This window comes from Ambystoma mexicanum, chromosome 1p (genome assembly GCF_040938575.1).
Source record: "Ambystoma mexicanum isolate Mex_15411 chromosome 1p, UKY_AmexF1_1, whole genome shotgun sequence".
NCBI classification, from domain to species: domain Eukaryota; kingdom Metazoa; phylum Chordata; class Amphibia; order Caudata; family Ambystomatidae; genus Ambystoma; species Ambystoma mexicanum.
Window position 1 is genome coordinate 229,778,933 of NC_090921.1, and position 25,649 is coordinate 229,804,581.

The 25,649-nt window shown below is 45.5% G+C and overlaps 1 protein-coding gene across 1 annotated transcript in view; it reads right to left on the minus strand.

The window, feature by feature from the left end:
• The window catches only part of LOC138568344 (uncharacterized), a 167,701-nt gene extending 149,474 nt beyond the window's left edge, over window positions 1-18,227 (minus strand). The window contains exon 1 of the mRNA XM_069646437.1: window positions 18,061-18,227. Within this exon, the coding sequence (XP_069502538.1) occupies window positions 18,061-18,066 (6 nt within the window). The 5' untranslated portion in view covers window positions 18,067-18,227. The remainder of the gene's footprint in view (window positions 1-18,060) is intronic.
• Between the last annotated feature and the right edge of the window lie 7,422 nt (window positions 18,228-25,649).

The window sequence follows — 25,649 nt, forward strand, 5'->3', positions numbered from 1 at the left end:
TAGAAGGCCTATTTGTTCAAATAGCTCATTAACACAATGTGGCCCATTATCGGATCTCAGCACTTCACACACATCCCATCTTGGGAAGATGACTTTGCGCACAAAAAAACTTCACTGCGCAAGTAGCATCAAGGTCGGTACACAGACCTACCTCGATCCAATGAGAGAAGGGACACACCACCACTAATAAATACCTAGATCCATTACACACTTGCAGTATATCGACATAGTCGATATGCAAATGCTGAAACGGACCATTCAGTTGAGGTATACCCCTCTAATTGTTCTCAGTGTATGGCCAGCAGTAAACTTTTGACACACAATGCAGTTTACCATAAATAGTGCAATGTGTTCCAACAAATTCGGAAAGAACCAGTCTTCCGCAATTGTAGCAGCAAGACTCTCCCTAGTTACATGTGCAAGGTAATGTGCGGGGTAATGCAGCTGATCAAACGCAACCTTTTATAATGCTACTGTCATCACCGGCTTTCCAGTGCTGTCTTGTCGTCAAAATGCTTCTGTAGGGGATAAAGAACATCCCCTTTGTTTCCACAATTCCTGCTCTTCCTGTGGTGCACTCCATTGAATCTCCATTAGTAGGGTTATCGACAATTTATTAAACCATTCTTGCACTAACATGGTTGTAACAACTTTTTCATAAATCCTCTCAGTATCAAAACTCAAAATATCTGGGGAATATGCAACCCTTTTGGCTTCTTCTCTGCGGCGTAATTCCTGCAAGAGATCAAATCTGTTCACTTAGTAGCGCTGTGTATTTAACAACCGCTATTGCCACTGGGAGTTGTAGTGCCTTAATAAGCCTGTCCAATACTTGTAGACTTCTCAATTGCGAACGTGGCAGCTGCCAAAGATTGTTCACAAGGAAAGTGTCTTCTCATAACTGGGGCTAAAATGCCACTGTAATACACTAAAGGCTTGTACCCCAATGTAGTTCTCTGCATAAGCACTGCTGTTACGACTGTCCCATTTGTGTGCGAAAACAAATAAAATTCCTCAGCATAATTGGGAATTCCTAAAACAGGGGTTGTTTTTTCAGCTCCTCAAACCCTTCCTCCATTTCTTCAGTCCATTCTATTTTTACTTTATCCACTTGGGCTTTCTTTAAAGCTTGCAAAAGGGGTCTTGTGTATGTACTGAAATCAAACACCCAAGCTCTAACATAGTTGCATGACCCCAAAAATAATAAATGAAAAGTGTGTGAATCCCAGCCCAGAGTTGGCTCCCATCATTAGTCTATCCATGGCAGGCACGATCATCCCAGTCTGTCTCCTTGTCGGTAACAACCTTAATCTGCTCACATGTGGCGGCGATTCTCCTTTTTCACTATACGATCATCCTCAGGGACACTCTGGATATGCTATGGGATCTGGCGTCCTATCCTTAGGTTGTTCCAATCAGACCATCTCACTTCTTTATCCATTTTCAGGATTCATTCAGGGGCGCGCACATTCCCTCCTTCTACCCTGAGACTAGATTCTCTTTCCTCGTCTGATATGTCTTGTCCCAACCAGTGTGACTATTATCTTCACCACCTATGTCTAGGATCAGTCTGCTTAAGGATAACGTTCTACGTCCGTGACTGAATGAAATTTCTTCTTCACCTCATGATTGAAATGCTAGGGATTGATCACTCTTCCCTCGAATTCCATGCTTGCTACCTTCCTTTAAGTCTACTTGATAGACCTTGATCGATCTTTTCTCCAACGCACACTGCATCAAAGCTTTCTTCTTCCGATACTACTCTAGATGCCATTTGCATTGGTTCCTTTATCGGAAGGAATTCTTCTATTCTATCCCATCATATTTTGGGGTTTGGCCCTGCTGGTTCCTTACGAATGAGACTCGTATCAAGACCCTGCTGTCTTCTTTTTTATTATATTTCTTCATCTAGTGCTCTTTGCTTTCTCGCATTCCTTCTAATTCTGTAATCCTCTTGCCTGCGTTCTTCTCTCCTTACTCCTTCCCTGCTTTCCTCTTCTTCCCTTCGTCTCTGTAATCTTTTGTCCCTTAGTCTTTGTGCTTCCTCCTCCTCTCTCTTCCTTTCTCTTCTATCCCTATCTTCTATTGCTCTCCGCCTATTGTCATACTTTTTGCCATACTTTCTTTGTTCTTCTGTCTGTTCTTCTTTTTTCTCTTGCTCCTCCTGATATATCTGTTCTCATTGCTCCCTGTTCTTCCTTTCCTGCTCGTCTTCTATCAATCTTTTCTCTCATGCTTTATCCTTTCTTTCTTGTTCGTCCTTATCTTCTCTTTGCCTAACTTCCTTGATGCTTTTGCCCCCATCTATGTTAAGTAATATCTGTCCACCCATCCATTTGTTCTGCACAAGCGCCATCTCATCAGTTTTATCCTTCTCTCCTTTCCATCTCTTAATTTCCCTGTCTATTTCTGTCGACAGGTTCAACCACTCACTCCTTCCTTCTTTGTCTTTTATGATCTTATAGATCTCTTCTTTTCTCTTATTCTCCTCTGGACTATCATCGGTATTATAAGCAGGAGGTTTGTATATTGAATTACTATACCCTATCGTCGCTTTCAACTCCTTTAAACGATATAACACTATTTTTTTCGTGCTAGTACCTTTTACTTCGGGTGAGGTAAGGAAAGCTGAGGGCTCAACACCTACCTCCTTACACTGACTAAGCATCCACTCCTCAGGTGGCGGATCTTCCCTTTCTTCTTGGTACATTTTCCAGAGCTCTAGAATCGCTAATCTTTTCTCTAATTTCTACCCCGTGTACACAGCGTGCAGGTATGTGGTCATGTGTTGCAATATCGCTTTACACCATGACCTCCCCTCGTGGCCACAGCATGAACATTTTAACTGCCGTGCCATTCACCCATTCCGCACTATACTGTTTGAAATTGGGCATGTGGTTTGGTAATGTTTTGCATAAGTGTTTAAATGGATACCCATGATGACAAGTCTCAATTGACTGTCAATACTTACCAGACTGTTAAATAAACATTATACTTTGCTTAAATAACCACTTTTTCAACACCTTTAAAACAACAAATATGAGCATGCACCATCAATCGCCGCTCAATCCTCTAATTTCTTAATTAGCTATCTCTACCTTTTGAATGGTACCAATCACTTCACTATGCTCAATCACTATTCCTCCTCAACTTTTTCAATTTCTTCACTTCTAACTCTCTTCAATAATTTTACTCAACAAAAACCATACAGAATAGTCAACATTACACATTAATAAACTAAACACTGAGATCACATGTTTCTCTCGCGCCTTTACTTTACACCCTATACAGGGTTTTAGACGTCACCTTACGTAAACCTGTTTACGCAGTTTCTGCTCTACCATGTTGGGATTTGAAACGTCTTCTTCTGAAACTCCCTTGAGCCAGGACTCTAGGCACTACCTTTTCTTCACTCAATATTTCCTGTTACTTAAAAATTATCACAATCCCATCCCCTTCTTTTGCCATTCCCCTTAGTTTACTCACCATTCGTTCATTAATCATCTCAAGGCCTTCGTTATCGACTCCTCCTCCAATCCGACCACTTCGCCTTCCGTCCACAGAGCACCCAGGGAAACCGGGCAGGGATTTTGTCAAAGGGGGGCCTGCTTACCGTCTTGGTTCTTCTTGCAAGTTTATTTCAATCGGCCGCTCTCCACAGGAAACCCTGCGATCTTCTGGCTAATGGCGTCGGATGCCCGATCTAGTTTGGATCTTTTCCAACCATCCGCACCGCTACCACGTGAGCATATGGCCCTTTGGGTATCGTTCATGCAATGTATGGGGATGCAGAATAACTCAGACACCAAATAATTGAAGCAATTCAGGAAAATGGCAAAGGTACTGTTTTATTAACAATGATCTAAAACAAGGAGTCACAGCGGGCATCAACAGACGTTCACTCAAGCTCTCAGTGCATTTCTCATCAAAACAGCCTTATATGCAAAAAATACATCAGACATGACATCATACTATGTAGCAAATAAGAAAAACCTATGAGGGATTGTGATATGTTCAAGGGGAACATTTAAGTATACATTGCATAGGGACTAGGATTGGGATTTGCTTTTGCCGCCCACTATCAGGTGGACAATTTATGCCTACCTCGAAAAACATGTATCACAAGATCAGAATATCTTCCAGATAGACTATAATCCTGATCCCTCTGTCCCTGAGAGCTTGCGCCACCGAGCTCATGACTTTAGTAAATGCCCAGGGTGCTGAGGCTAGTCCCAAGGGGAGGCAAGCGAACTACCAACTCTGTCCCCTCCATAAGAATCAGGAACCGTCTGTGGACTTGAGCCACTGGAATGGTCAGATAGGCGTCTTAAATCGAGCCTTGTCAGCCAATCTGCATTGTGCAGAATGTCCCTGAGGAGGTGAATACCCTCCATTTTGAAGTGTCTGTAGGCTAGCCAGCTGTTGAGCTCTTTCTAAGTTGATGACTGGTCTTGCTTCCCTTTCCTGTGCACCAGGAACATATTGCTGTAAAACCCTGTCCGACCGGGCACTCCTCTATCACTCCCTTCTCTAGGAGACTGTGCAGCTCTGCGTCAAGGAGTTTCTCCTCCCCCCTTGACATTGGGAGCTGTGCTGCTGTCACGGTAAGCCCATGAACTCACCCTGAAGCCCGCTACCATTTGCAATACCCAAGCATCGCCTGATAGCACTCGCCACTTGGCCATACACAGCAACGTCTGCTCCCCAACCCTGGGTTATCGCTTGCTTTGCGCACTTACTGTCGGCAGCACTTTGCTGTCTGTAGCCTCTGCATCCCCTGCAACCATGCAGGCCCCTGCCTCTGGAGGGGAAAAAGGCGCTGTGTTGCCTACTCTCCCAGTATTGGGTCTGGGTCCTTGGGGCCTCCTTGTTGAATTGAAGCGACTGGCTGACTGGTCACTGTGTCGGCCAGTCACTGCAAAAACCTGACCCGGGTAGGTTTTTCAGATGGATGATTGTGCCTATTGCAGGGCCGTATACGTCCCCACGAATCGGGAAGTTTACTTAGTGAAAGTCTTTCCAAAGAGCATACCTTGTGCGGACTCACCTTCCTCATAGTTGGCGAGATCCCCCAGTTTGCGAGATCCCCCAGTTTGCGGTCTATCTTCAGCAAGAGGCTTCACCCTTTCTCTGAGGAAACAGTGCAACTGGCGTTACCTAGTAAGTATACTGCCCTCTGTGCCCAGCTGGCCAGGGAGACTACGTCTACGGGTTCGCCAGTGTCTTTGGCCCTTTCCGCCAAGTCCATTATTTTTGCTAGGCGTCCTGCCATGTCCAAGACCTTGTCCTGGCAACTTTTCCAGGCACGGCCAACCCCCCTGCTGACATGTTTTGTAGCTATGGGAACGAAGGTGACCAATTTACAATTGAGCTCTGATGTCTCCATAATTTTTCCTGGTAGTTCTGGCCTACGGCATTCCGCCCTCATCCTGAACCGCACCTCTTTCTCCAATGGCTTCCGTATACGTTGCGCGATATATTGTGCCACCCTTGGTGAGGGCAACCACTCAGTTGATTGTGGATGCCTAATGCTGTCACGGTTGAACAGGTTTGTCACGTCGTCCCCTTCCTCCAGCCAGACTTTGGCCAGCGGAGTCTTCTTAGGTTCATAGGCAGTCTTGCCGCTAACAATTGTGCTGCTATCGTCCACCCAATCTTCATCAGCTTGGTTATCATGTCCATCTTCGGAGGTGCCCTGGCCAGCTTTGCCTGCCCCTATATTTCTTTCACCCCTGGAGTAGGGGTAAAGAGGCTCGGCACTGCAGTCTTTCCCAGGAAAGCATTTTTCAGCTTTGCAAAGGGCTCGGCTACCTCCTCGGCCGTCTGATGGGCCCCAACCACTTTGCTGGGTGGGTAGACGAGTGGGGGCTCTTCCAGAACTTATCCTCCCCCCTTAGCCACAACCTTCTTCCTGGGTTGTTTATCCGAGTTGCCCTCACCTGGCCTGAGCTCTCTCTTAGGAGCCATGCGTTTTTCAGCTAGGAGGGATTCCAGAGCCTGTAAGCATTCTTGAATAGGCTGCTCCCATTGTGACACAGTCATGACTAATGAATTACAAAGAACCTTCTTGAAACTTAATGACAGGACCCTGTCAATTTCTTGTTCCTCCTCACTGTACTCTGGGGTGGTGCTCACAGGCTCCATCACATTTGAAAACCCACTTTTTGTGTAAGAAAGTGGCCTGTCGGCTGGTTGATGATTATTGTGCCTTCAACTGCCTGAACAAGCAGGCTGATTCTCTGGGTGAGAGCTGCACCTAGCGAATTTTCCCCCATGCACAGCAGCTTTTTAATATTTTACATGCACCGCAAGTCTCGTAGACCGGGACTTCCATTTTGTGCAGTCCATGTGAGACGCGTCTAATACACCTGCACGCAAAAGCTGCGTGCCGGTGTATGAAAAATCTCATGGCCCTTTTTCCGCTAAAGACACTGAAGAGTCGGAAAGGACCTTGCACGCCCTCCGGTCACCCAGAGCGAGCAGGATTAATAGCGGTCCTGGTGCGCTCCCCAGAGGCCTCTGCTGCCGCGCAAACGCAGAAGCAGTTTTGTGGCCACTGCCGCAGGAATTTCTATGAAATTCCCATTTTCTCTAGGAAGCAAGCCACTCGCCGTCCGTAATGGCAACCGTACCAACACCCAATAATGAAGCAGCGCGGGAGCTGCTGCTCGCCGTCAGTTACCAAATCTTTAATTTGCACCAAAATGCACGCACTATGAACCCTGAACAGCATCAAATGCATGTCCAATACAGGCCCCCAGACTATGTGAAAAAAACATGCATTGTGCATAAATTCCCCATAAACATTCTAGCAGACCCAACTGTTATAGAGCAATAATAGGAAGACTGATCTGCTTGGAAGAGCAGCAAAAAAAAGAGGAGGAGGCACAGACAGGACATGGCATGGGGAGTCTGCTGGATCTTGATTGGTTCAGGAAGATGGACACAAAACTACAAGACACTGTGGACTTCTGGGGATTTGTAGTCCTGTGTAGAGGAAGTTTTTGTTAAAGTTGATGATTTACTGTTAAAAAAATAAAATAATATAGACTGAATATTTAAAAAAAAGCTGCTTTGAAGAGTGGTATTAAACAGTTTAAGCATAATGGTTGCCTCCGGTCTTGACATAGAATTATAAATTCGTTTTTTTTGGTGTGGCTGGAATAAGTATTTTAACGAACACCATAAAAATATTCTAATAAATATATAATGACCACTTTATATTTGTCTGCTTGCTATCAAACAAAAAATGACTTACTTGTATGATTTGCATGTCACACTTACCAGTTGAAAAGTATAGTTTCATGATACATTTTAAAGGAAAGAAACACCATCATGTGCTCCTCTCACAAATGCAGAATTGTTTTATTAAGGTTTGAAATGGCAGGGAGACGGACAGGCAGCTGCACATACAAACGAAATAGATTCATAGCATCAGAAACAGTTATGCTAACAAAAGAAAACAAAAAACAGATAGGAATCCAATACAGACTCTAACAGGCCACATAGAAAGAATAGTAAATGTATACAAAAGACTGAAAAAATATCCCCACAGCCTGTCCTCTAGCACTCCCCGCCGCATCCCCAATAAAAAAATCAAGCATTTGGTTTTGTGTAGCATGGGAAAGACTTCGGGCTTACTGCACAAAAATACCCAGACTCGCTTTAAAGTGGAAAAGGTCTCTTTAATGTGACAGGCCACAGCTCACAAAGACACGCTACCTTGGCTCCCTGGCCTTACAGACTAAATAACTATTTTAACAATTGCCAAACAATTAAATAAATAAACAATTTCCAGTCCCCCACAATTAAATAATTAAAGCTTCTATCCCTTGCTCGCTTCCGTCTCCTTAAAATCCTCTCAACCTTCATTCCTGCTTTATCCCGAGGCCAAGCCCCTCCTTCTTCAATACCTGTTCCCCCTCTTTGTACCCCTGGGGTAGCCCGTTCGTGCAAACAGCACCACCCCCTTCCTTTATCGCGCTAGTACCGCATTTTGCTTCCCCCACCCCTCCTGCAAAGGGCCATGTCCCCGGCACCAGAAAAACCCTGCCCGGAGTTGTTCTTTCTGCCCCACCTAACCTAACCTTTCCTCTATGTCCAATTTTTATTGTCCTCTTATCTCATTAAATCACTGCTGTAACTGCATCCCAGTTCAGTCCCAGCCATCCTTTATCTCCCCTAATTCCCTGCCCATTAACAATCTGATGGCCATAATTCCTCATATGCGGCAACTCACCACTCCTCCATACCCCATCCAAAAAAGAAAATTGTTATGAGTTTCTCTTCACCACTGCCAAACCCTCCCCACCCCCTGCTCTAGCCCTCGTTCCTAATCGGACCCAATTTCCAGAAATCTCTACTTTTACTTTCCTCACCAGCACCACCCTTTTTCTCTCCTTCTCGGCTAGGCCCCTCCCGCTACCTTCCGGTGCCGCCCGGCAACCTCCTGAAAGTATTATTTCCCAACCTCTGCCCTCTCCCCCCCAGGCCACCAAAGCCCTCCTCCCAGGGCTCTAGATAAGGCGAGTACCAGGCCTTTCTACGCATGAAAATCTTGTAAATACGCCAGCTTTATTATTTTCCTGGGTACATTTACACACAGGTTTAGAGCAGAGGGCAGTGCAAAGGTCAGGTTACTTGACAGAAACCAGAAGGCTTCTTGTGATTTTTATCTACATGGATGTAATTGCAAGCCACCTCTGAAACAGAATGTATTTCTCTGAAACCTTTCAAAAAAATAAACTGCACACTGATAAAAGGAATGGTTTCTTTCCATTCAGCTTCAGAAGCACTGTGCATGTTTTCCTAGAATGTTAAGATTGTATAATTAATAAGATGGAAAACTAAGTTGCAATTGAGAATTCTTTTTTTTTTAACAAGTTATGCTTTTTTCCAGTGAAAGTAAACCAGTATTGCACAATTGTATTTTTCAGAGTTCCGTTGCTGTGTGCATAATCATGCAGAGACAGATCATTTTTACACTCCTAATTTAATTTACAGTCCAATTATAAAAACAGTGTGTAAAATGATGGCTATGCACAGTCTAGTTTACATCCATTCAACCTTGCAGTCAATGGGGTACATTACTGTAAATGGTCAGTGGCAGCATAGTCTTTGCTCAAGAGTTAGTAATTGTCATTACACTGATCACAGGTGTTCTAGCTTCTCAAATCTTCAAGACTACAAATAAAACATCCAAAACTTGACTCTCAAGAAAGAGCAAGCACTGTTCAAAAACAAACAAATGAAAGTTACATGGATAATTGAAATATAAACTCAGCAAAACATGTCCCTGTGATAATCCAGATAGGTATTTAACTTTATGTAGCGCTTCATAAATGGTTCATCATACATCTAGGTACTGTGATCATTATACCTCAGTCGATACTCAGTTAACCAACCTCTGAAGGATGGTAGCCAATAAGATAGTTCAACCTGTTGAGCACTCGTTGCTGCAATATCTGTGTGATCTATGGGTTGCGGCTTCGAATCCCGGGAAGTCCAACTCAGCCTTTCATCCTTTCGAGGTTGATAAAGGAGTACCGACTTTGGTTTGGTGGCAATTGTGATAAATATGTTCTATGTACAGCGCTTTGTCAAAGAGCTATATAAATAACCATTTGACCACTAGATTAGATATAGAATTTAGCATGGAGTCCTTGCCTCTCTGCACTGTTGTATCATAACATTGGCATACCATTAGGTAGTAATAGCTCCAGGAAATTAGGACTTTCATTAAACATCAAAAGACAATTCTGCTATCGAATCTCAAAACACAATACAAATTCCTGTAAGCTTTACTATATAATTAGCTAGGTTTTTGTGATTTCAACATTTAAATATATACAGGAGAGATCAAATGGCCAGAAATAATGAAAGGCGTATTCTGTCACTCACAATGCAGAAAGCTGCTGCATAGTAATGATATCCATACAGTTTTTTCACACGTCGGCTGTATGTTGCATACATTTTACTCTCTTGCGAAGGAGAAAAATCATTTTTACTGTCTTAAAATCACATTTACAAAAATAGAGAGTAAAATACTCCCACCTCAAATCAAATCTGGCGCAATGCCTCCTCCTAACCCTCCAACACTTGTGCTGCCCCCTCTGCCGACCCATCCCCTACTGAAGACCACCCATCTTCTCCCCCTAGACAACCCATCCTCACCGGGCACCACTCTTTACTCCCCCTACAGAATCACCCAACAGCCCTTTCCCTCCTGGTCCCCTTTTCATTTGTGTACCTTAACCCACTTAATACAAATTAAATGCACCATCCTCAACTTGGACCTGCTTCCTCTGTCATCCTGTTCTCCCCTCTGTTCTCGCTTGACCAACCCCACTGCACCAGGGGCCAAACTGCGCCCCCGTCCATGCAGTCCAATCCGCATAGCCTGCCCCTCCAGCACCTTAAGTCCATTTCACCATGTTTCCCACACTGCACCAGGGGCCCTTGTGCACCCCCGTCCATGCAGTCAGCTCTCATCGCTACCCCACCAGAGGCCAAACGAGCACCCCTGTCCATGCAGTCCAATCCCCATAACCTGCCCCTTCGTGTAGCCTCTCGGCCCAACTATCCGTTTGAGTGCCTCTCTTCTTCTGCTCATACCTCGAGCACCAACTCTGATATAACCACTTTTTGCCCCCACACAATACTTCAAAATAATCCAAGCCACTTGCAGTTCCCTTGTCCGCACCTGCCTACCTCCTCCTGTGGTCTGTGTACGGAGTTCCCGCCATAGCATACACCATGTCCTCCACCTATATGTGAACCCAGCCCACTACCGTCAAAATTGCGATACCGACTTCACCTCTGTCAATCTCTCAGTGTTATTTCCGTTCCGCTATCACCCTCTGAAGCCACCACCACAAGCCTGCTCACCTTGACGTGCTGCAAGCTTGAGGACCCGGCCACTGCATCAAGCTCCCTCCCTAGAAAAGTCAACACCCCCACTGGCTCTTCAGTTATATCCTGCCATCCATGGCCCTCTCCATTCCTGCCTTAATGTCTGACAAGACCTCCACGACGGCCGATATTCCTGTTCTCTGCCCGCCCCATTGAAAATTGTCCAGCTAATGCCCCCTCTTACGCAACTGAAACTGTAAGAAAACCCACTGGAACAACAGCTAAAGTGCACCCATGCCCATGAAAATGTCCAGCCATTAGGCAACACTTTGTCCACATAATTTTGACGTTTGAACTGCATCCACCACCGCACCCTTGGTCCTTGCCAAGTCACTTAAAGCCCTCGCAAAACCATTCCCCAAAATGTTGGGCCCCTCCCTGTCCGGGCAAACTGAGCCACTCCTCCAAACCGCAACTCTAACTGGAGTATGTCCGCCCCCGCCCCAACTCTTTGCCCCGTTCCTAGCCCTCTCCCTCTGTCCCCTGCTTGAAAACATTGTGTAATTGGATGCCGACCCATGAATCCACTGCACTCGTGCCTGAACTTGCACACCGTCCTCGTGCACCCTTTTTTATTCAAAGCCCAACATTCGGCTGAGGGCTGACCCCTGCCTCCTCCCTTCACCCGCTGCGAGGCAGGGTGACCATGAAAAGGCCGGTAAGGCACGGGTAACCCGATCGCTGTATGCAGCGTTGCTGCTGGCCGCGTGGGCGCCATCCGGTGCAGCCAGAGATCCATGTCAATCTCTCCCCACACTGCCTGGCTATCCTCCGCCATCCTCGCCCTAAACTCCTCATCATCATATCTTACACATGCAAAGCCCCCGAAACTCGTAAATGCCTTCCTTATTACGTCCATGTATTTCAATAAGGCTACACATCTCTCAGGAACCTTCTCAAAGTAAACACTCGCATATATGATGTACGCTGACGTCCAGTTATCAATTGTAACTGGCACCTTGGGTCTTGTGGCCAACTCCCTCTCTTCCTCCTTGAAGCCTTCCTTCAACCTTACCTCCATGTGCAGGAGTTCAAAAACATCCACAAATTCCCCTGCGCACATCATTTATTTTGTTGACCCCATCAGATGTGCCCCCAATGGTTTTGTAATGCCCATGAATTCTCTCTCATCCACAAACGATCCAGACATCCTAGTCGAAGTATACAACAATACTATGTCCAAAGCTTTAGACCACATTGCACCACTTAAGCTAGGCAAAAGTAAACCTTGGGTTCACCTGAATGCGTGGTTCACCCCACATTTAAAAGCCCTCAGACAGGAAAAGAGAAAATTGGAAGCCATATGGCAACACACCCCTTCAGACGAAAATAAAACTACCTTAACAAAATTTGCTGATAACTATAAAGAAAGAAATAATACATACAAAGAAAGATATATATAATGACAGGATCTCCAAAGCTAAATCCAACACAAAGAAGTTATTTACCATCCTACGAGAAATGGAGGCACCTATCCGATCAGCCGACAATATAGTCAAACACAAAATCTGTGCACCAGCATACAGAATGCACTAGCTAACAAATAGTACTCCTCAAAGACAAGATAGCTAATAAGAAATCTTCATTAACTAAACAGGACAATCACATTCCAACCCTTAAGAACCTGATTAATAGACCAGATCAATTCAAATTTGCGAAAGTTTCCACCTTAGAAGTAGAGAAAATTATCTCCTCACTGAAACCTTCAAGATGTCAGGGCAACAATTGCCCAGCACAATTAATCAAAGATGCAGCCAGAGACCTGGCTCCATTTATTTCCAAACTTATTAATGCATCCTTCTCAACCAACACCGTCCCAAGTAATTTGAAAGCGTCCTGGGTATTACCTTTACTCAAAAAGCAAACATTAAACCCTTCCATTCAAACTAACTATAGACCCATTACGACCGTACCTTTTCTTCTGAAGATACTTGACAAAGTTGCGTATCTCCAGATACAGCAATACCTTAAAACTAACGATCTCTTAGGGGCCCGCCCATCAGGCTTCAGACCATTACAGAGTACTGATACGGCCCTAGTTGACCTAAAGACCCAAATTGAAGAGCTTCAGGATAAAGGGAAAACCGTCATGCTACTCCTTCTTGACCCATCAGCCGCCTTTGACTTGGTGGATCATGAATTTCTATGTAATCGACTTGCCTTGGCGGTTCACTTCTCCAAGGACGCAATAGCATAGGTCCAATCGTTACTCAATAATAAAACCATGCAAGTCCTCTCCCCCCTCAGACTCAGCAGATCCGATTCCCATAACATTCAGCATGCCACAAGGTTCATGCATCTCGCCTACCATGTACAGCATCTTCATAAAGCCGTTGTTTGACAAATTGGATAATCTGGGGGTCTCCTACACCAATTATGCAGATGACACCCAGATCCTTATACCCCTTTTGGGCAATTACCTCAATGACACGGCTCTTGTGAACAAAATCTATCTCTTCATTCAGGCATGGATGGCCACCCATGGCCTATGCCTAAAGGACAACAAGACTGAACTACTGATCATGGGAACCCTGGCTAACCTTAAAAAAATTAACAGCGATTACTCCTCGTTCGATATTGACGGCAACACCATCAAGGTCGTGAAAGAGGTAAAAACCTTAACATTGACCAAACAAGTTAACTCCCTGGCTTCGACTTCAGCTTACACATGCAAGCTAATTAGGGCCTGCAGACCGTATTTATCCGCACCTAGCTGCATCACCTTAGCAAATGCCCCTATACTCTCAAGATTAGACTACTGTAATGTGCTTTATCTGGGCGCTAATAACTATATCTTGAACAAGATTCAGACACTTCGGAACAATGCCTTAAGAACAGCCCTAAACGTCCCAAACAGAGATCATATATCTTAACATAGAAGACAAAACCACTGGCTGACAATTAAGGATAGAATCCCACTTAAAACCACATCTTTGACCTCCAAATGCCTGAACAACGCTGCCCCAATCTATCTCACTAACCGTATTGTCAGGAAAACTTCTAATCGCCCCTCCAGGACCACTGGCGGCAGAAGCTTCCCAGTTATGGCAGTTCAAACGTGGAACTCACTCCCTCTTACACTCCATACTAATCAAACGTACCCTAGCTTTATACGCGACATGCAGAAATGTTTGAGAACTAACGATAAACATCCTGGGACCGAATCTCAAGAACATCGCGTGACCTAATTCATGTCTCAGCACAAATTGGTGAACAACAAAGTCTTGTGGACTCATACTTTGTACCGAGCACCTATTCTGCTCTCCTTCTGTTGACCAACTGTAACTTATACATTTTGTAATTATTGTATATTACTGATCTCTGTGTAACTATATACCATGTACCTTGTAAATCCTGTATATCATATATTGAAACTTTGTTAACGACATATCCTGTAACCTAATAACGTTGTCATGTATTTGTTGCGCCCAGTTACCCCCGGGTTTGGTAGGCCATACAAATAAATGAAATAAACAAACAAACAAGGCATTCTTTTGTCTTTCCCAGTACCTTCCGCAGTCTTTTCTTTCGGAACCTCTGCTACCTTATTCGTTTGCACTTCCACCGAGGATGCACATTTTTCCTTCTCCCTTGCCACAGCCCCCGTGGCCCGATACTCCCATCTGCCTCCTTGAGCTCCAGCTCTCTCCCTACCTGTCCCCCACCTTGTGCCCAGTCTGTGCGATGCGGACGATCATTCCCGTTCCTGCTCACCTCTTTCTGCCCCGCCGTCACCTAGCCGTAGCATCCTGGCCTCCACTCCGACACTCCTCATCGGGGACATAACTTATCAGCAGACTCGCCAAGCCCATTCCCCCTCCGCCCTCTTGCACGTCTACCCCCCAAAACTGACCTTCCCCTGCAAACCTTAAACCCCTTCTCACCCTTTCCCTTTCACATAAACCACTATGCTCTTCCCCCTCCCATTGTCCAACATTCTCTTCCTCCCATTCATCATCCCCAATGCAATACCATTGTAGTTGCGAGCTCCCGCTCGGGCAGCTCCTCTTCGAGTGAGCCTGGGGTGTCAGCCCCACCACTCCTTTGATGTCTTCTTGGTGGGGCGTGCCGACCCCCGCCTGCTCTTCTCTTCTCGGGCGAGGGGTTCTCTCCTCCACCCTCTGCTCCTCCGTGCTAGGGGCCGTGCTGCGCCCTCTAGTCTGTTCCCTGCGTTCTCCAAAAGGAGCAGTTCTCTAGCCCTCTCCTACTGCCTCCTCAGGAACCACGGGGGCCATACCCCGCCCTCTGCCTAAAATTCTCCTATGTGGGGAGGTCGTTCCGCACCTTCCCCTTTCTACACTAACCGACGGGGACCCCTCCCTGCACTCTTTTGCAGGTTATTTTCCCCCTCTGCCCCTCTGCGCTGCCACACCTCTCTGGTCCTAGACGCCCCTGCCTTCGCCCCTAGCTTCGTGCCCACCTCTGGCCCCACTCCAATAGAGTCCTCCACCAGGTCTTTGTCTCCCAGACCACTATCCGAACCCTCGCCTGCCGCCCCAATACTCTGCACGCGCTTCTAGGAACCTCCCTCCTGCCCCTTCTGTCCCCTTTTTCCCATATTCCTTCCCTACCTGCTGAAGAGCTACAAGCCACCACTGCAGCGAGGGCCCCATCCGCCGCTGCTCTGTGCTGGGGCCTACCCTCCCCAGCCCCCTTTCCCCCCATAACTCCAACTACTGCCTCATTCAGCTGGGCTTCGGTTGCCCTGCAAATAATGTCCAGGGCCTCCCTCAATGCCTGCCCACCCACCAGGCCCTTACTCCCAGCTCTCCTTCTTGCCATCCTCGGCATCTGAAATTTTTTAATTATATGCTATTGCCCCTTGCCCCTTCCTCACACCTGAGCCTTGCTGTTAACTCTCTGAGTGGCCTGCCTGCAAATATCTGTTTGAAGCAATACCAGGCTTCCTACTGTACCCTACTCAATTCCCCAGAAGTTCCTGCCACACAGACAGCAGGCACTGGCCTCTAACAAACAAAATGAATGCTCTTAGGCAAAGGAGAGGCAAGGGATTTGACCTCTCCCTCTGTTTAAATAACCCCTGAGTTGGGAATAAAATTGCAATGCAGAGATTCCTAAGCATTTCTGTAGACTCCTTTGTTCAGAAAGACTATGACAATGGGCCTAATTCTATGTGGGACAGTCTGGAAATAGGGGTCACACCATAACAGCACCCTTTCCGGACCACCAACTCCAGAGTTTTCACTGAAGCACTGGCACAGTTAACAACAGTGCTGGTGCTTTCGTGAACCAATTCCCGAATCCGCCGCCTGATATCCCAGGCGCCGGGAATTGTAATGTCTCAGTGGTACCGGGATATCATGCAGCGAATTCGGTGTAACGAGGACAGCAGCAAGCCGCCAGTAGCACCGGCGGGTTACCGCCGTCTTCGTAATGAGGGCCAATAACGGTTGCTGCCAAACTCGTAACACCATTCCGCCGATCAGGTGGTGGAAAGTGCAAATCCCAAATCCCGTGGAGTCTGGCACCGTTCGTAACGGTGCCAGGGCTTCTGTGAAATCCATGCCTGCCGAGGCCGGTGCCCCCGGAAGGTCTTACTGGAAAGGGTGACGGTACGTTTCTACCGGAACCCTTATTTCCGGACCACCAGACTTAGAATGAGGCCAGATCGGCGTTAGCGGTAATTCCAAAAATCCACCAGGATTACAGTCCGTCAAATCCCTCGGGATATAAAGTCCTCTGCCTATTTTTATCTGTAGCTGAAAGGTGGAGGTATAACCCTTTCTAATACATTTCATATTGTAAAGAAATGAAGCAAATGAGCTTCCCTCCAATACAGGGAAAGATATTTGACCATAGCAAGGGCGGTGAAAACATAGGCCACCATACTCCTGTAGTGCAGAAAAGAGTCATTATTGAACGTTGTGTGTGTAAATAAATGTACAGCAGTGGTATGAACAACTACTGTACATTATCCATTTCTGCCTTTACACTGAAGGTGTAAAAAGGTAGAAAATAATGGTTACTAAAATATTCTTCAAAGTTACCACTGTCTGAGGTGGTAATGTGGTAATACCATGAGCGGTATTCCAGAAATAGCACCTCTGCCAGTGGTAGCCTCTGAATTAGGTGGATTTTCCGAAATACGATAGGTGGAGTATCTGCAAATAATCTCCCCAATTCATAATGAAGCCATCATTTTTTTATGTAATCTTTTTAAGACTGATGAAAACAAATTGCATTAATTTCAGGGAACGTTTGGTTAAATGGCAGCATGAGGGATATTGATAAATATTCAGTTGTATTTGCTCAAGTTTAAGGAGGCAGGATTTTTTGCAATTCTTTTCAGTGAGGTTTTGTGCAAGTCTTTCTATACATTGGAACTGGAGTTACATCAGATTGCATAGAACCATGGTGTAGGTTACCGAATTCAGTGAGACAACCAGCGACTGTCTGCCAGTGGTAGCAGTCTACCAGTACCCTGTTCTCTACACCCTCCCTCGGCGCCCCTGAATACTTGCTCCAGTAGCTGTTTCCATGCACCCCGCCCTTCCCCAAAACCAGCCTCAATGCACATTCTGTAGCCCAGTACTGGTCTGCCACTGCTAGCGTCGGTCAAATCCCTTCTCCCGCTTATCCTCAATGTGTGACACCCACATTTGCTAATTAAAGCAGGAGGGCAACATATGGTACAAAGAAACACATGTTCTAAAGGCCCAGTGAATAGATTTTCACTGAATGGTTCTAGCAAAACCTATTTTGTGATTAGCACCAAGATGTTGCTCACCAAAAGGCCGCCTCGCTTTTGTTGCTGTCAGATCAATGTATTGATTTGAAACCCAGCCCTGGTGCCTTTGATACATAAAAAACAGCACTCTGGGAAAAACATAACAATAGAGCATAATCGAGTGTCAATGTGAAGTAAGGGCATCACGTTAAAGCTTCGGCCGTCGCTGTCCAATTTTGTTGAATTGTGAAATCCATGGCTCAGCAGAGAGGCCAAAGAGAGAATGGGCATAAAGATCAGACACCCCCCTGGAGGTCCGAACAACCCCAGGTTCCTGCGGATACATTCATGCTTCGTTTATCTCACGCATTATCGTTCACGAGCACCAGATCCAAGAAAACACTTGTTAAGACAGGAGGAGATGATTTAGTTTGCGGTCTCTGCTAAGTGAAAAAACTTACTTCCATTCAGCGGTCAATTGTCAATGATCTACTATTTGCCCTGCTCATCCATCGATCCAGTTCATTTACGATGTGAACATCTTAATTCGCAGTTTCAAAGCCTGACACTACGGCTGTGTGATCTTCTGTTTCGCGAGCCGAGGACTTTGGAAGTGTTATTTACTAAGTGTGGGCTGGACCAGCTTTAGTACACAGAAGAGCTGAAGAGACGAATACAATGTTCTCTGGTAGGAATAGGTAGCCATCTTGGATGAGGAAAATTAAAGTGAGTAACCATCTTTGATGAGGAAATATATGTAAAGTGCAGCCGAGCTATATCTTAAGGAAAGTACAGAAGTGAGCAATCTTTTATCAGACCCAAGTCATGGAGTAGTTCAGCAATGAGTGTGTTAGGCAAGAATTGATGTAGTAACCCTGTGGGAGACTACACAACACTTGTCCTCTTGGTATTAGGTAACCCACCTTTTACTATAGGCATGTACTACACAAGTTGATAGTGTGACTGGGCAGCCAGGCTTATCTCAAGGGGGGTAAATGTGAGCTGTAGAGTTGCAGCAATAAAATCCACAAATACAAGTAGCCAAGCAACGCTTCCACTCAAGGTTTTTGTTAGAAATAATTATTTATTTAGTTAACAGTAGGTTTTAAATAAGCATTGTTTAAAAAGGGCAATATAGTTTCAACACAAAGCTAGTAGATACTCTTTGGAGATGCTTCTTACACACTTCCTACACCCTCAGGTGACTTCACTAACTAGGACAGTAATGGCATGTATATATCACTAGTACACTTTGTAGATTCTGAAGTTTGTATAAAGGTTAAGGGAAGGAAAAGGGTTAAACAGGTTCTCAGAGCATGTGAGCACTTCAATCTTCCAATGAATTCTAGATAAAAACCTTTCCCAGCAATAATAGTTAACTCATAAATTATCACCTATGAGGGACAGTAAGTATCACAGTCAAATAGACTAGAAAAGTCTGCAGGGAGCCAGGACTGCCAAAGTCAATTGCTGCACAGTCTATGGTGCTGAGGTACTTCTTAGATAGCAACGTCTTGCACAAAGTTAGAGAGTTTGTCGAAGAATAATCACTGTAGGGTCACAAGCTGGTACACTTCTGAAGGGCAGAGCTGAAATCAACTTTAGCAAAGTAGCTACTGCAAGTCACAACTGAGAAGAGCAAAGCTAGAGACACTGAGGTAAGTACCCCAAGTAAGAACAGTACCTTTGGTGAGAAGAAGAGTGGTCCAGCTGGCTTCTGTCGGGTTGCAGTGATGCAGATCCTGTGTTCCTGGGCCTCAGTCGTGGAGACAAGAGGGAGCACGTCTGGAGGACTCCTGCGGCAGCAATTCAGAGGTCGGTGGCAGCTATGGGCTCTTTTCAGATCAGCAGCACTTTGCGGTTTCAGTGCTTGGTAAACAGCACCACCGCAGATCTTGGATACCGGTTGGGCTTACTTCACTCCTTGAGTGCTACACTCTGGTGAGGGGACTCGAGCTCTGGTCGTCCTGCTTCTGGAGGGTCCTGGGGAGACTCCTGGAGCTTCTGGCTGGATCACAGACGTTGCACTCGACCACAGATTTCTCGACCTCTGACACTTGGTTCCTGCAGCAGCAAAGAAGTACAGCCAGTCAGGGAAGATGGTCTAGTGGAGTTCGTCTCAGGGTTAGTTAGTCCCACTAACCCAAGGGAAGAAGCCGTCCCTTCCGGATTTCTCTTGTCAATCTGAAAACGGAGTTTCAGCACAGCAGCAGGGCTTCACCGGGCAATTCAAAGATCCTGGAGAATGCAGCAAACTTCGTTTGCGGGTTCTTCATCGGGTTGTTCTTCCCTGTGGTCGACTCTGTCTTCAGTCCCAAAACTCTCGCCTTTTAAGCAGGTTTCTCACATTTATGCACAGCCTAGCTGTCACTCAAACAGCAAGGTGGCTGTCCTGGATGGACATCCAGCCAGCCAATCAGGTCTGGGTGCATTCACGCATTCCTAAAGACAAAGAACAGGGGAGTTCGGGAACCTCCCTCACTTCCTGCCCTTCCAGACACACTAGAGCCAGAGGCGGGATTCAGTACTGAAGCCCGCCAAAGGCAAAATGAAAAAAGGGCTTAATCCTATCTTGGCACACAGAGTAAAACCCAAGAAAGACCTCACAACTGGAAAATGGCAAAAAAAGAAGACCGGGGCTTTTTTGACAAAATGGTCACCCACGGGTGCTATACTGCATCTGAGGATTCAGCCTGTGGTAGAAAAGCACAATGGTAGGAAAAATAAACCACTGCCACCAGCCATTTAAAGTAGTGAGGGTGACGTAAAAAATGTTATATGAGTAGGTAGGAAAAGGGGCTACTAGGTAACCCCCCCCCCCAGCACTCCACATAAGATGGTGTGTGCTGGACCTACAAAGAAAAAAGGTAAGTAAAGACAATTTTACTTTACAATTCTTGGGAACAGTAGTTCGCACAAGAAAAGGTATTTAAACCTTATGAGAAAACTAAAGGATTTCTCTGTGACACTGCACTGAAGGTGCTGTGTCACCATACAAAAAGTAGATGCCTATGGAGTTTATCAGACTCCAAAAACAAAGGAAACACATACTCCAAATCAGGTCAAAACACGTGAGAGAGTGAGAAAAAGGGTTCACTCACTCCAGGGTTTAAATTAAAAAGTCCTACAGTCAAGCAAAAGAGCTGGGGGTCTCTAAGGTTGAAGTAAATTAGTACATAAATGAGAATTCTCTCTAACAGCGTGTTTTTAGTTTTGACGATTATGGGGCGCAAAAGCACCACCTCTAAGCCAAAACGATTGCTTTGGAGTACCTCTAGGAGCAGATGATATATGAGGATGGACACAAAGTTTCTAGGTGTTGTTTGATATTTGCCCGTCCGCTTTCTCGGCATTCTCTGTACTAGCTTTTTCTAAAAGTTACATCAAACTTTGAATTTGAAGTGCCTGCAAGTGTTATTTCAAAGCAGTTTAATATGATTTATGGCTTAATTGGAGCGTTAACTCAGCTACTGGTCTAATAGAAAAATGTCTTAACCAAATGTGCCTTCAGCCACTTGAGCAGTTCTGTTAAAAGCACACACTGGCAAAGCCAACAGGTTTGTGAGCTCTTGGGAGGATAGCTCAGGGGCAACGTACTTGTTGTGGAAGCAAGATGACACGAAGCACCACAGGTTCAATCCCAGGGCCTGCACTTAGAAAACCTCTGGGTATTAAGAGCATTATAAATAACCTATCATATCATAAAGGTAAAAAAAGCATTTGCCAAGCACTGCTCTTATATGCCAGGTACTCGCCATAGCTCTCAACTCTCACGCTTTTGGCGGGTGTCACCCGCCTTGTAAACAGCTGACTCACCCGCCAAGCCTCCAACACGCCCATTCATTTCAATGGGCGTCTCACCCGCCAAAACTAAAATCGGGTGTTTTCACCCGCCTTCGCGACCCAAATGGTTGAGAGCTATGACTCGCATCAGTTTGCAGCTGCAACTAATAATGGCCAGCTGGTACCATTATGGCAGAGCCTGACAAATGCCTAGCCCATGCCTACCCAGAAGCCAAAATTGTTGTCGTTTGTTTAATGTGAATGTCTCATTTTGCTCTTTGTGTTACAAATTGTTATATCATGTGAACGCACCCCGTGAAGTTGCACGTGACGATGTGCGGGGTTAATGAAGAGGCCTGGCTTTATGCGCTTTCATTAGAGCGAAGCGGGGACCTGCAAGACTAACACCTGTGTGCAAGTCATTATTATCGCCCTGCAGCTTCTGGATTCCCACTGTGTGCTGTGACTCAGGCCGCCGTAAGAACATACCATGTTCTATGAAGGACTGTAAGAAGCTCCATGTCTTTCTTTCAGTTACCCCTCCTCGCGTAGTCATTCAGAGGCACTCGCCTCAGCTTTTGGAAACCTCAGGCTACATCTGAACCAACACTCGGCCTGGTTGCCCACCTGCACCCCAGTTCCACACAGGGCCACCCCAAAAGGAGGGTGGGGTGCGGCTCTCGCCATAAATGGAGTCAGCACTGAAGTCAGTCAAGCTCGAAGACGTATGTTCTGTTGAAAAGCATCCCTCCAAGAGCCAAGGAACAATGATTGCCTGGCGACAAAAAAGCCCCGGAACTCCTCCACCGCAGCCCCCTTCCCGCAATGTGGGTATGACCTTCCCCATGAAAAAGACTGCCCAGCCAAAGGGTACACCTACACCAGGTGTGGAAACCAAAACCACTTTACCAGAGTGTGCAGAGCGTCTGCCCCGTTCAATGTGGCAAGGGGAAGAGAGCAGTCAAGAGGTGCTCCAGCGGATCGTACAATCCAAAATGCCAACACCACATCTATAAGAACGGAGCTACCAGGAGATGCCCAGGGGGATGAAGACGAGGACATCTTCTTCATCTCAGCTGAGCTCACGGTCGGTGGTAGAGGAAAGTGCCAACCCACATGCTTGGAGACTATCCTAGACACCCTTGTATCTGTACTTCTTGATACTGGTGAGTCCGTCAGTGTCATGGCCAACGAACAATACCGAAAGATGCCAGGACCTCAACCACTCCAAATGACCAAGGTGCGCATATTCACCTTTGGGAGCAAGACCCTGCTACCCCTTGAAGGTGCCTTTGTAGACACCATCCAGCATGGTAACGCCTCGATACGTGCCAGCTTCTACTGCCAAAGTAGGCACCAAGACCCTCCTATGCTGCTCCGCAGCTGAGGCCCTTAGACTCATTCAGTTTGCATATGAAGTGTTCCTAGAAGATGTGCTGAAGAGGTTCCAAGGAGTTTCACAGGCATAGGACAAATGGCAGGAGTACCAATCCGCCTCCACATTGATGACACCATCCAGCAAGTGGCATTGAAAGACCGTTGGGTGCCATTCCCTCTTCGTGACAAGGTGGAGAAGGAGATACAAAACCTCATCAACCTCGACATCATCGAGCGAGTGGCGAAGGGCCCACCCCCTCGGTGTCCCCAAAATGGACAAAATGCCCACCAGCTTACATAAAATTATTCAAAGGTTATGTAAACATTCTTTAGGTTCTTATCAAAATGCCTGCTAGCATTATATAAAAATAATATAAAGTTTGAATAAAATTATTCAAAGCCTTATCAAATATACAACAACCTCGTATACAATCTATATAAAATGATGACGTCATTCCCTAAAGGCCCCAACCCACTCCTGCATCATCAATGCATTACCACCGCCTAACGCTCGCCGGCTAACTCCTCACAACTCACTATGCCCTAGCCCAAGCAACAGAGCACACACACTCTCCCTTATTAAAATCATTTAAATAAAAAGTTTAGACTCACTTTACACAAAACATATCAAAACACACAAACACACTTCATCGCCGTTCATATAAATCTGATATAAATTTTATATCCATTTGATATCATTTTGAGATCCTATCAAAAGGGGGCAGAACTAAAGACACAAAGGGGGCGTTCCCACCTGTCAAAATGTACTTGATGTGGAGAGGGGGGCCCATATACTACTCATAATTCTTCAATACCTCTACGTATAAATAGTTCAATAGAAATTCTGCTGCAATTCCCCTATTACTGAGGCAACCCACTCTAAGCTCAGGAACTTTTGCAATGTCTGGAGAAGAAAGCAAGTGATAGGAGAGATAGCAGCATACGTGCCAGGCAGCCCTCTGTGCACTGGAGGTAAGTAAGAGAAAAGTACTAAAATGAGCAAAATAAATATTTTATCTTGTATGTAGTCTACTGCTAAGGTACAATCAGTCTTTGACGACCCAAACAACCAGTACACAGGTGATGCCCAGCAGCAGAGGCGCAACAAAACCTACATTTCGGGGGCGTGAGCTAAGTGGTGATGGGAGAGGCCACTTCAGAAAATAGGCGGGGCAAACTTGGAGGATCTGCCTCCACTGTTCAACCCCCTAAACCCCATGGTCTGGTGTGGGGACCAACTATCAAATAGTAAATTTTAAACTGCAATATGGAGAGAGGTGATGGAAGTCTTTCTTGAAAGCAGTAGCTTTAGAGTTTTACTGCGTTTGTTCAAGTACGTTTTTCTGCACAAACACAGTAAAACTTTAACACAACCAGTTTCGGGAAATGCTTCCCTCACCTCTTTGCCTTACAAAATGCAATTGCACACATCCTGGGGTCATCCGAGGCTAATATTCAGGCAGGGGCTAACCCTGCAAATGTGGGGAGAGGCGCTAACTTCAGAGACAGTGGGGGAGTGGCAAACTTACTTGTGTAGGGGCATCTAACTTATTTTGTAATGAGTCTATTCTAGGGAAGCTTCAATGTTACAAGCAGTTAGCTCTCTCTTTTAAGTCTGAAAACACCCACTTAAGGACTGCTGTGAGATTGAGCTGTCTCCTGTCCTCCCTACCCTTGCAATCAATCTCCTGGCATGCAAGTACTAACCCCACATCACGATTTCAATTGCCTAAAAATGTATGCATATGAATGCAGGAGCTAACAATGAAATGCTGTAGGTAACTAAGGTTCCCACAAAGCACCTGTAAGCGATATTCAATCAACACCACAGCTAAGTCAATGCCTAGTCTGGGATGCTGCGGAAAACCCTTATTGATGTATTTTTATATCCAGTTCAGTACTCTGGATGACAACCCTTGTATAACACCCCCCTCTTAGAATCCCCCTGTCCCCACTGAGCCAAGAAGTAGGTTTGTTTTGCAAATTAAAAGGTTTATTTGGACAATTCAACAATATATATCTATCACACGTTTATAATATATTAATATCTGATAGTACACTGAGACATATGATGTGGATCCACAATGGGTAATGTTACAGTGGTACACTTGATTACTTAGGAGTAGTATAGAGGATGAGGTAGCTGAGAATGCTTTATGGTTTCAAGGAAATGCAATGAGGAATAAAATGCAGTACAGAAATACTTGATATGATTTTAGCAAAAGATAAGATAATCACTTTTTCTCTGGCAATTCACCCCCCTCCCCTATGCAATGTAAGAAATGGAAGGAGATGGAAAGAGGAGCACACAGTTCTCAGGAATGCAATCAAATACAACACGAAATTCAGTTCCCCCCCCCCCAGCAAGCTTAGAGGAAATAGGTAGGAGTTTGAAACACAGGCCCAAAATGCTTTTAAATGTGATGGCAATGGATGGGACAATGTGCCAACTGATTTTAATTCCCTCTAGAGATTCAGGGTGAGTGGGAGATGCGTGTTGGTATTAGTTCAGGCTCACTTTAGCAATGCTCTATGAGTTATTACCAAGTTGCAAACGGATTTTAACAAAAGAAATTTTGACAAGTGGAGAAATTGAGCCAAAATCGCAAATCGCGGTAAATTTCACGAGCGCGTGAATCGTGATTGCGGTAATATAAGGAGTAGGAAGTCGGTTCTAGGTTCGTTGGAAAGCCTAGATTTCGTCCCTAGCCGAAACGGTTCCAGAGATGCAGACGATTAAATAAAGGTAGTTTTTTGGTTTTTAAAGTAAACTCAAAATGACAGGTGACAGCTTGCAGCTGCAGAATTGACAGGTGACAGTTGTGCAGCTTTAAAAATGACAGATGACACGATTTCTAGGAGGCAGTTCTACTTAGGTTAAAATAGTTTA